This window comes from Biomphalaria glabrata, chromosome 13 (genome assembly GCF_947242115.1).
Source record: "Biomphalaria glabrata chromosome 13, xgBioGlab47.1, whole genome shotgun sequence".
Lineage (NCBI taxonomy): Eukaryota > Metazoa > Mollusca > Gastropoda > Planorbidae > Biomphalaria > Biomphalaria glabrata.
The window spans coordinates 24354089-24366580 of NC_074723.1; the positions used below are offsets into that span (position 1 = coordinate 24354089).

General features: G+C 32.8%; 2 protein-coding genes across 7 annotated transcripts in view; one reads left to right on the forward strand and one right to left on the reverse strand.

Moving 5' to 3' along the window:
• LOC106057796 (coiled-coil domain-containing protein 150-like) overlaps positions 1–3133 on the forward strand; it is a 28714-nt gene extending 25581 nt beyond the window's left edge. For all 4 annotated transcript variants that reach the window (XM_056007499.1, XM_056007497.1, XM_056007500.1 and 1 more), the window contains exon 23: positions 370–3133. In XM_056007499.1, coding sequence (XP_055863474.1) covers positions 370–403 — 34 coding nt within the window. In that variant the 3' untranslated portion in view covers positions 404–3133. The remainder of the gene's footprint in view (positions 1–369) is intronic.
• LOC106057797 (5'-3' exoribonuclease 1-like) overlaps positions 1902–12492 on the reverse strand; it is a 44094-nt gene continuing 33503 nt past the window's right edge. For all 3 annotated transcript variants that reach the window (XM_056007496.1, XM_056007495.1, XM_056007494.1), the window contains exons 39-45: positions 11115–11184; positions 8721–8808; positions 7874–7987; positions 7144–7255; positions 5918–6084; positions 4842–5018; positions 1902–3692 (exon numbers count right to left, since the gene is read on the reverse strand). In XM_056007496.1, coding sequence (XP_055863471.1) covers positions 3342–3692; positions 4842–5018; positions 5918–6084; positions 7144–7255; positions 7874–7987; positions 8721–8808; positions 11115–11184 — 1079 coding nt within the window. In that variant the 3' untranslated portion in view covers positions 1902–3341. The remainder of the gene's footprint in view (positions 3693–4841; positions 5019–5917; positions 6085–7143; positions 7256–7873; positions 7988–8720; positions 8809–11114; positions 11185–12492) is intronic.

The window sequence follows — 12492 nt, forward strand, 5'->3', positions numbered from 1 at the left end:
TAGATATATATATTAAATGTGTGCATGTGTCCCATCCATTTGTGTGATACGGTACATTGTAAAAAAAAAAATACACAAAAATATGCATTTATCAAATCAATTTTTGTTACTTGATTTTGAAAATAATAAATATCTTGCCAATATCCCACCCAGAACAGAAACAATGTCATCAGCTGTGGCATGTCCACAGAAAATGAAATGAAGTAACAACTTGACTGTCATCCCAAAATCTCAACCATTTTTTTTTAAAGATTTAGCAAAGAACATTTCAAAAGGTTGCTATTACATTTTTTTAAATAAGAAACATTCTTTTATGACAAATTTTATTTTTCTTTTGTGGAAAAGCTTTTTAATTATTTATTTTTTTAGATTGGGTTTGACAACAGAAAAAAGAGTTATCTGAAAGGAACATTTTTTTTTTGGAGCAAACTGAGTGCTCTGATTGTACATTCTGTGGCAAGTTTCTCAGCTGGAATTTCAATAAAAACTGATGCTGGCATTTCCTTATACAGTTCTGTAAAGTGTACATAGATCTCTATGAAGTGAAATATTAGATCAATCTTAAATTCAACTGTGATATTAAGATCTAAATTATTATTTTGCTTGAATTAAATCAGCAATAGTTTTCAAGATACAGCATTTCAATTCATTTAATTTGGAGTGGAAGCTACAAATTCTAAAGATAATCACTTCAGTCTAATTCATGTGAGCATGTCATGCAATCACAGTGGTTCTAAGGTAATCACTGCAGTCAAGCTAGATGTGAGCATTTCATTGCAATTAAAAGTAGAAATCATACTCATATCTGCAATATCAAAAGATATAAATAGGAGCAACATTCCAGACTTGTATCTTGGCTGTCAAGTATCTATTAGTTTACTGCATTACTTGTGTTTTTTGTATTAAAGTTTTGTAAGGGCTTGTAAATAAATAAATAGTCAAATGCTGTAACACTACAGATATAGATATAGGGCACTTTTTTTTCCCAATACTATATGGTGGTAGCACTGATTTTAATATTGTAGGATGTTATAGAATACAGGTTATTAGATTTGATCCTTTTCTTTACATTTTAAAAAGATTTAATGGCCTACTTAGATTTTAGATCTTGTTTAAAGTTTGTCTAAAATTTTCTTATGAAGTGCTTTTTAGTTTTTCTTACCTGGACTTATGACCCTACTTCTGATCATTTTTATTCTCCTCCTTAAAAGACTGACCCCTATGGGCCACAGAACTATAGGATGTAAAATAAATAATCTGAAAGCAAGAACTACCTCAAAAGTTTATCTGACCTTTATTGAACTGGGGCTGCTTAACCAGGGGAAATACTGCATTCCTCAATAATCTTTGGACTGGAAGACAAAATATTATTATAATAAAATTAAATTAGACTTATTGTATTCATTATTATTGGCAGCTACTTATCAGACAGACTTGGTATACTTAAATTTTCCACATTATATAATCAGCATTATCTTTGTATTCTGAATAAATATTTCAAGTGCATCTGTATTTGATAATCACTAACCTTTCTTTTGATCAGGTAAATGGTGATTTTCTTGTAAAGAAATATTTTATTCCTAAATGTGTCTTTAATAATATTTGTGAGTCATTTGATGTGTGTCATTTGATAACAAAATATACTCATATATTCTGTGTTCTTGTTTTTAATGTATTTGTTTTAGTGTTTTTAATAAGGAATTTGTGTAAAAATGCAAACAAAATTATGAACTCCTGATGTGTACAATGAAGGAATTCTCTTCCTTTCAAGACACCTGCAGTAATGCACTTAGAGATTATGGCATCCAAGAGAAGCCTGTGCACTTTCTGTCTTTACTCAGGACTAACTGTTATCTAGAAGATCAATTCTAAAAATAAAATAAAAGGAAAAGAAAACAAAGTTTTTTTTATGCCATTTCAAATGAACATTTTAATGTTCTATGTACATATTTCTTTCCAAACAATAACAGCCTACACACATAGGATTACATTGATGTAATTCAAACAATTCCTCTTTAGTCAAAAAAGTTTTGAAACCAACTAGATCTATACAATATCATGGTATGGGTTTCAATGTGGATGTAATTCTAGATAATTACCTCAGAACTTAAAGATTGAAAATAGTTTAGTGACTTCATGCCACACACAAAGCTGCAACATCAAAGTTTCATTTTAGTTGTACTGTCATTCAGATGGTGATAATAAATGAAAGCAAAGACATACGTTGGTTGAAGCAAATTCTACTTTTAATACCAATGATGTGATGCTCCTCTGCTATGTGGTTCTTAATTTATTTTTTGAATTAGCAATGTTCACAAGTTGACTAATCAACTTCAAAATGACAGTACATTCTAGCTTTGAGAACAAGGGGCATGATATTCTAGTAATATTGTATACAATGAAACAGTCATAAGGTTTAAACAAACAAGAAATGTGCAACAGTGTGCTCAGTTAACTTCTTTCAAAACAACAAAACACAAAAAAAAATAGTTAACTTAATGTAAATACCTGCCCTAGTGTAGCCGATTCCAATTTCAATTTAAAAAAATGATAGAATTAAATAAAACAATTCTTTAAAACAAGGTCACTTCATCAAAAAACATACAGATAAATACATGTACATTATCACCATCGCTTTAGACAATATCTTGATATCAAATATTTCAATTGAAGATATTATCTTTATCAATGGCTCACACAAATAGACACAATTTAGATTAAGGTGTTAAAGTCTTTGGCCCTATTTCTTCTCTTAGGATGAAGCAAAAGCAAATATGTAACACCTATGTAGCTTTGTATCTGTCCCAACAATGTTATGCACTAAAACCTTTTAAATCAGTGATTAATTGATTTCTATTTTAAAAAAAACAACAAAAGTTTACAAATAATGTCAGCTGTAAACACTGTTCTGGTCAGTGTCAATGTTTGTTAATAACAAATTATTACCCAAATACCTCAATTCATAGCACAGTAATTAAAAAGAAATTGATAAAACTCAAACATTGACCATTAGTGTTGCACTACTAAAAACTCAACATGATCAGTCTACTTAAAACAAGATTTGAGGCTACAAGTTTCTTGTCAAACAAACTAGTTTGCTTAGTAACAATTGATAGAACCAATATGGCTAAGCTACATAAGTTATTCCATGTTCAAGTACAGTCAAATCACTAACTAATTTAACAATGACTTATTAAATTCATTTTACTGGTACTATCAGTACTAAAAATCCTTATAGTTTAGATTATTTTTAAAAATCCAGGTGTTTAAAAAAATAGACATGTAATGGATAAACTGAGTAATAATAACTGTTCAAGTTAAAGAACTAAATTTTCTTAGAACTAACTTTCGTTGATTTTCTTGTTAAATTTAGCAGCCAAACGAGACTTTCTCTTCTTATCAGTTGTTTTGGCTGATGGAGTAGGACATATCACTGGCATGGCAGATGCTTGGGCAGGTTCTTTAACAGCTCCATTGGCTTTGTTTAAGGCTGTACTAGCAGATATAGGGCCACTAACCTCTGTGCTCTTCACCGTCTCTGTTTTTGCTACAACTGTTTCACTATTTTTTTCTCTATATGGTTCACTGATGGTAGAATTAGGAGCATTATCCTTAGGAGCATTATCCTTTTTACTTTCAGATTCTGATTCGCTCTCTTTTCTTTTATTTGGATGTTTTTGATTTCTTGAGACCTACACAAAAGAGATGTTAAAAAAATGTATTTCTTTGCTATGATTTCAAGAACAATTATTTTTGAAGCTCATGTTTGGTCTCATTACTATCAGCAATAGATAATGAAGTCACATCTGTCTGACAGTAAATCATATAATTCAGGGTCAACTTTACTTTTTTTTAATTGGAAAGAGATTGTTGCATCGAATGACTGCATTCACCAAAACTGTTGGTGTATTAAAGAAGATTTAATTACGTCTACCATAATTTGAATATTGGAATAAATAACTTGCGATTTTATGCATTCAGAAATGACAAATATTTGTAGCAACAAGTATTGAAAGTTATCAAAAAGGATAAATAATATATTTTCCATCAAAGCTGAACATAAAAGCTGCCTTTAAGTCACACATAATGACACTGTCTGAACCAGTGATCTTACAAATTGATTGATAGACGAAATAGTATTGGCAATACATCAGGGGATGTCTGCATAGTTTTGTGACAGTTGCACAGAAGTCTTTTGCAAAATGGCAATTTTTTTTAACATTGCTTAGTTGCTTAAGTTTGTCCAACTGTTTTGCATCAACAAGAATGAACGAACTAGGCATAATGATTTCAAAAGAAAAACCTTTTGTAGAAACATTCTGATGTTCTAGTTCCAATTTATTCCCCTTATGCTTAAAGTATCCCACCAGTTCTTTTAAATTCTGGATCAACAGCTAAGTTCAGATTATGACCTGAACAACTAATTCTGACATTGTTTCCATAAGCAGACTCCATTATCAAATACCAAATTGTCACCCTTTTATAGTCTCAGATGATTTGAAAGAATTTCAGTTGACTTGCTTTTATGACTACGTTATCGCTTCCATTCGTTTACCTATCTGTTACCACTAGCAGATGTTTCCAATGAGTTGCCATGATGAGGCCACGGGGAGCTGGGCTTACTTTGCTTACAGCTACACCAGTCTTTTAGACTCAGTAAACTCAAAAAATCCACTACATGCAACTTACAGAGAAATTGTTTGTTAAGTTTAGTTTATACTGAGCAGTTTTAAAGTTCAGTCATAAGGAAGGTTCTAGTTCTGTTCATTTCCCATCTCTAACCAAGAGTTCAATCCCACTAAGCTAGAAGTACTAAGTTTACTGAAAGCACTAGCTCCTACCTGAAGTGGTATAAATTGTTGACTGGAAGATGTTGAACTAGTCATAGAAGAGCCAGCCTGAACAGTCGCAGAGTTCCCAGTTGTTGATTGGCTCACAATTGCAGCAGAGTAAGCTTGATTAGCTTGGCCAGGTAATGAGCAAGGATTTAGTCCTATCGGTTGAGGATGCCTGGGTGGCTGTTAAAAATTACAACTCTATATAAGAAGCATAAGTTGATTTTTTTTGTCAAGATAAAAAGATATGTTACACTGATTTTTTTGTTATAAATATATATGTTTCTTTTCAATCCCAACATTTATATGAATGCTAAGCAAAAATAATTTAGGAAAGTGATTGTAAAGTAATGGTGCCAAACATGAGGAAACTAGATGGAGGACTCACCAACCAAGAAATTTACCAGCTATATGAAGATCCCTCCATAGTGAGCGAAATAAAAAGGAATAGATTATGTTGGACAGGTCACCTTGAAAGAATGCTAGAAAACAGAGAAATACAGGCAAAATGCAGGCAAGAAGATGTAAATCCCAAGATAGATCAGAATGAAAAGATGTGTTAGAGAAGGCCAAGGCCCTCCATCGGCTGTAGTACTACTAGGATGGATGGATTGTAAAATACCACATTTTTATTTTAAGTTGTAAACCATGACCATCAATTATCTAAATGAAATAGACTATTAATAATTTTTTTAATTAATAAAAATTTTTTTTTTATACAGATAGTAACTTGAAATTTAACAAAAGTAGCTTAAAAGAAGCTTTAGTTTAATTGAAATCAAAATAATTATTTTGGTAAGATTTTTTACAGAATGACGATATTGTTTTAGAAAGTATTAATTTATCAATTTTCATTGAAGTGATTGTATATTGAGAATGTAGCTCTAGTTATGATTCTTCCTGTTATTTCTCAGTTCTTTTTGAGGTGGCTACTGAAACGAACTATATTTAGGGCTGTGTTTTCTATGTTTCTACTTGGATTGTTTTAAAAACAAAATATTTGAGAACTATATGATTGAAGCAATAAACAAACAAAAAGATATATCAGAACAAACAAAATGATTGAATTTCATTGTTCCTACCAAAGTCTGTGCCATGTGTCCAGGGTTCTGGAAAGACATCTGCTGAGATTGTTGGAACAAATGGTGAAGACTAAGATTTGGAGGGGGCTGGTTGATGAAATGTTGTGGGGTCAACAACATCTGCCCAGTCATCTGCTGGGGACGTAGCAATAATCCTGGGCCTGAGCCTGAACAATAGAAAACAGTTTCAGCCACACAAAAAAAAGGCAATTTTCAATTAATTTTATCATTTATAATTTTTATGAATAACAGAGACGCAGGGTAAAGGTAATGATACAGAAAAAGGAGAACTAAGAAAAACATAACAAAAGAAGTGAAATAAGTAAAAGATAAAGACAAAAGTGAAATAAGTAAAAGATAAAGACAAAAGTGAAATAAGTAAAAGATAAAGAGAGAAGTGAAATAAGTAAAAGATAAAGACAAAAGTGAAATTAGTAAAAGATAAAGACAAAAGTGAAATAAGAAAAAGATAAAGAGAGAAGTGAAATAAGTAAAAGATAAAGACAAAAGTGAAATAAGTAAAAGATAAAGACAAAAGTGAAATAAGTAAAAGATAAAGAGAGAAGTGAAATAAGTAAAAGATAAAGAGAGAAGTGAAATAAGTAAAAGATAAAGAGAGAAGTGAAATAAGTAAAAGATAAAGACAAAAGTGAAATTAGTAAAAGATAAAGACAAAAGTGAAATAAAAGATAAAGAGAGAAGTGAAATAAGTAAAAGATAAAGACAAAAGTGAAATAAAAGATAAAGAGAGAAGTGAAATAAGTAAAAGATAAAGAGAGAAGTGAAATTACTAAAAGATAAAGACAAAATTGAAATAAAAGATAAAGAGAGAAGTGAAATAAGTAAAAGATAAAGACAAAAATGAAATTAGTAAAAGATAAAGACAAAAGTGAAATAAAAGATAAAGAGAGAAGTGAAATTAGTAAAAGATAAAAACAGAAGTGAAATAAGTAAAAGATAAAGAGAGAAGTGAAATAAGTAAAAAATAAAGACAAAAGTGAAATAAAAGATAAAGAGAAGTGAAATTAGTAAAAGATAAAGACAGAAGTGAAATAAGTAAAAGATAAAGAGAGAAGTGAAATAAGTAAAAGATAAAGACAAAAGTGAAATAAAAGATAAAGAGAGAAGTGAAATTAGTAAAAGATGAAAGAAATGTATTAAGTGAAAGAATAGAGATATCAGAAACTAGGTCCAAATGGTATTTATATTTGGACACTTGATCTCACCAGGAAGACTTATGGGACTAAAAGCTGAGTTGTTGGAAAAGAAAGCATTCATGCCAGGTCGCTGTGCTCCAGGTAAAAATCCAGGTAGCATGGGATGGTTAGGTTTGCTATTCTATGAAACAAAAAATATAGAAAAACAAGGTCATTCCAAGCAGACATTTTGATAAAAATACTACATGTAGTTTTCTACAAATATTTTGATAGGTTTTCAGAAGTGAGGACACACACAAATAGAGATAGGAAGAAGAAGAAGAAGAGGGCTCAGCAATGATAGAACTAAAGTAAAAAGTTCCCCCTTCAGAAATAATTACAAGATAAAATAAGTGAAATAAGTAAAAGATAAAGACAAAAGTGAAATGGGGCAGATGATGTAAAGGTTATCTGTTTCTGTGTCTCACATTTAATGAGGGTATCATGTGGTCAGCACAATTACAAACTGCCTTTACTTTTCCAAAATATGTCCAGTACCAATTAGAACTGGGTGGACTGAAAGGTGCCCTTACTTGCCCAGTGTTTGAACTCCTCAAGGACTGCAACTCCCATACAACAAAGAGGGGAGGGCAAAAATTAGAAGAGAATAAAAAAAAAAAAACATGTGACAGAATGAAAACTATTAAAACACCACCCAGTATAGTACACCCAAATCAACATGCACCAGTGTTTCCTTGTAATATCCCAAAACTTCAAGACTAAGTTAGTGTTAAAATACAATGGGTGGCATATATCTTACCAAACACAGCAACGCCATGCTGGCTGCACTTTTGGCTGCTTCTTCTTTGGTTTTACACAATGACCCCTCATAGCGTTGACCATTGGGTAGAATTACATTGGCTATGTATGCATTCTGTTGAGGTCATAAAGGAAACCAAAATCAACTAGTTTTAAAGCTTTAGTTTTAGTACAAAAAGTCTAAAAACAAAGTCAACATATAGTCAAGTTCCCATTAGTATTACAATCTACAAGCCAGGTTATACAGAGCTGAAATTAGGTTACCAAGTCCACTGCAAGCCCAATGGAGGACAGGAAAGAAGACAAGTCTTACACATACATGATCTTATAAAGGAGGACATATTTTTTCCTGGACATCTGGTAATCCTAGCTGAAATTTGTTTGTGATATTAATTAACTAGAATATTCTGTGCTCAACACAACAAATGTTTTTCTGAACAGACATCTGGTAATCATTTGCATTATTAAATGATAAATAAATTATACATTTGTCCAATTTTATCTAATTTCTTAGAAATCCTGGCACCTTCAAGTATAAAAAAAGTAAAGTTCCCCTTTCAGACCTTGTGGTCTATAGGGCAGATGATGTAAAGGTCATCTGATTCTGTGGCCTAAGGTTAACAAGGGTGTCATGTGGCCAGAACAACGACCAACCGCCTTTACTTTTCCCCAACTAATGTCAGGTACCCATTAGAGTTGAGTGGACTCAGGGCGCCCAAGGATCTCAAAATAAAAATCCCAGTCTTCACCGGGATTTGAACACAGGACCCCAGGTTCAGAAGCCAAGCGCTTTACCGCTCAGCCACCACGCCTCCTTACCTTCAAGTATACTAGTAAATATTAGTTACCTGTTTAATTTGAATTTTGTAATCGTACTGTGGTGTTCCTTGATTTAGATTTGTTTTACAAAAAGCTTCTAGATCAGCTATTGGATCTCTGTCATAGGAAATATAACAAAATATAACACCATAAAAATACACAATTTAAAAAAAAAAGGTGATAAAAGAGAAGAAAATAGCACAAAGCAATAGATCTTCCAATGTATGTGTGTGTGTGTGTGTGTGTATATATATATATATATATATCATAATAATAAAGCATTGACTAAGATTATGGATGAATGCAGTATCTAGTCTGACAAGCAGACCCTGATGTGATCTGCATATTCTGGCATATCTATTGCCAAGGAAGCTGTCACAGACCACTGGTCTATTACTAAATTGTCTTTTTTTTTTATGATTAATATTTTTCTTTATACATTAGGCCAGGCATGTCAAACGCGGCGTTCGGGGGCTGCACGCGGCCCGCGACCACCTTGTATGCGGCCCGCTTGGCCACCTCAAAAATTATCAAAATAATGTTAAACTATTACGCTGGAAAATAAAAGATGACAAGCTACTTAAATTGAAAAATAGCATTTGTTTAACTGAACAACGATATTGAATCAGCAGTGAAAGCCAGCTACATTTTTCAAACTTAATTGCAAGCCATAGCAAATCATTTAGTGAAAGAGATTTTATGAAGGGGTGTATCGTTAAAGCTGCCGAAGTAATTTGTCCAGAAAAGGTGAAAGTATTCAAAGAAATAGCGTTAACTAGGAACACTGTGGCAGATAGAATAAATGACATGTCAATCAGCTCGCATGAACAATTAAAGAACAAAATAGATTTTGAATTATTTTCATTGGCTCTCGATGATTCAACTGATGTAACGGGTGTAGCACAGTTGGCTATACTCATAAGGGCCTGTGACAAGAATTTTGAGATACATGAAGAGCTACTTGTTCTATGCATAATGCCACAACAAACGAGGATGTTTTTGAGAAATAACAGATGATATTGCAGTACAATTTACCTTTGGTAAAGCTAGCTAGTCTAACAACGGATGGCGTACTAACCATTATGAAATGGTTTTGATGCAAAGCTACTTGCAAAAATAAGAGAGACTAATGCTAATTTTAAATTTGCTCATTTTCAGTGCATCATTCACCAAGAAAGATAACGCACAAAACCATTACAGTTCCAACATGTTATAAGACTGGTTTCAGTCACTATCAATTTTATTCGTGCCCATGGCTTTAATCATCGCCAATTTTCAATGTTTCTGAATGACATTGGACACGAATTTGCTGGCTCTCCTGTCAGAAAGAATTGAAGAGATTTGTTGTACTGCGTGAAGAAATTGTATTGTTTCTGAACTTGAAAGGTGAACCTGTTGAACATTTCCATACTGACAAATGGGTTCAGGATTTGGCATTTGCAATTGATCTCACTGGTCACCTGCAAGACTTGAATTTGAAACTTCAAAGTAAAGACTAAATTGTCACCACTGCGTGTGATCATATGAAGTGCTTTCAAGCAAAATTACGACTATGGATAAACCAAATATGAAGAGAAAATCTTGTTCACTTCTCAATGTCTCAGGAACAAACAAGATTAAATACGGCTACAACATTTGGTAAATATGTCTTACACCTGGAATTGTTAGTAGATGCTTCCACTGGCCGTTTTCATGACTTCATTTCATAGGAGCAAGAATTTTTGTTGTTTTTATAACCACTTCCATTTGCTTCTGAAAATGCTGCAGGCAACTAGAGCTGATAGAATTGTAGTCAAATTCTTTGTTGAAAAAGAAGTATAAAGAAGTGGGTGCGCCAAAATTTAGTTAGTTACCTAAACGGTACGTTGAATTGCAGAAATTTGCAGCCAGAATTCTAGCTATTTTTGCAAGCGATGTTCTCTGTGAGCAGTTCTTTTCAATAATGAAAGCTACATATCACCTCACCATTCGAAATTATCTGATCAAAATTTGTCGTCATTGATGTTAGTGTCAGTGGCAAACAAACTTCCAGTTGATATTAATAAACTTGTATCCCAGAAAGATGTCAAGCATCAGTACAAGGGAAAAAAATGCGCAATCATAGTAATTTTTAATTGCCAAATTGTACTACAAATTTAGCTAACTAAGGGACAGATATGTCATTAATTATTGTATTCTATTGTATTGTTTCTAATTTACTTAAAACTAGTATGCTGTTTTGCAACGGAATTTTGGCTGCAGCTCCTCAGGCCTAGTAAGAGTTTTATGCGGCCCATACACCTTAACGAGTTTGACATGCCTGCATTAGGCCTTTGTATCTCACCATTCAATTATGCAAAAACAATGTCTTAAGGGAAAGATTGACTAAATTAAGAAACACAGAAACAAAGTATGGTAAGTAGCAACTGAGATCAATTACTCACTTGTTTTCTTTCACACTAGTGGGGGGTGGCTGACTTGACTGTATCACACTTTGTTGTTTATGTTTGTTGGCTGCAGAGAAAACACTTCCCATTATCAAGGGTACATTCAGACATTATAGAGTGGAGGGAAGTATTAAAATTTGTTACAAGAGGAACTGAGGGGTCTGAACATTTGTTACAAGAGGAACTGAGGGGTCTGAACATTTGTTACAAGAGGAACTGAGGGGTCTGAAGATTTGTTACAAGAGGAACTGAGGGGTCTGAACATTTGTTACAAGAGGAACTGAGGGGTCTGAACATTTGTTACAAGAGGAACTGAGGGGTCTGAACATTTGTTACAAGAGGAACTGAGGGGTCTGAACATTTGTTACAAGAGGAACTGAGGGGTCTGAACATTTGTTACAAGAGGAACTGAGGGGTCTGAAGATTTGTTACAAGAGGAACTGAGGGGTCTGAACATTTGTTACAAGAGGAACTGAGGGGTCTGAACATTTGTTACAAGAGGAACTGAGGGGTCTGAAGATTTGTTACAAGAGGAACTGAGGGGTCTGAAGATTTGTTAGGTAACAAAACAAAAAAATATTCAAACAAAATAACAGAAGTGCTATACCACATGTTTCAGTGGATGCCTGATGTACATGTACAGTATAGTGGAAAAAAAAAAGGGAATTCGTCATTGAAAAGTCAAAAGAAGAAATTTATACTTTTTTTCCATCATGTCTATCAATACCATAATGAAAAATGTGATTTTAGAAAATGATTATTAATAGTCTTTTGTAAAAATTGAATTTTCTTGTTTAGTTACTTTGGGAGGGGGGTATTGAGTCTTGTTACAATTTGTTACAAAGTGTGGAGTGAGTAACAAAAGGTGATTTTTGGAAATACATAATATCCACAAACGTTGCCTAAGCAGATAGGACTAGTTCATTGTGCATACTTAGTTAAAACAATAAAGAAATTATTACTGATAACATTTCCAGGAAAGGGTACTTACAAATGAAATATATTAACTATGTGTTATGTAATGGTGTACACAAAGTTTTGTTTGTTTGCAATTTTGTAAAATGTTTTTAATGTTACAGATGCTCCTTCAGAATAGGAAATAATCTAAATCTAGCCAAAACCTCCCGCAGGATGAAGAGGGATGACTGAAGGCAGAGTATGAACCCAGGACCGTTGAATGACAGCAGGCATATTGTGTATATAAGCATATTAAAAGGTATACAATAATGTATGCAATAGTTGTTTTTTAGCACACTAGAAAGCATTTTTTGCTTGCAGCACAATGAAATGTTTATTGGTAAAAGTCATCTTTCAAAATTGCATCCTATATTTCTAGATATTTACAAATCTTACACATTTTACTTTCTTATGTTTT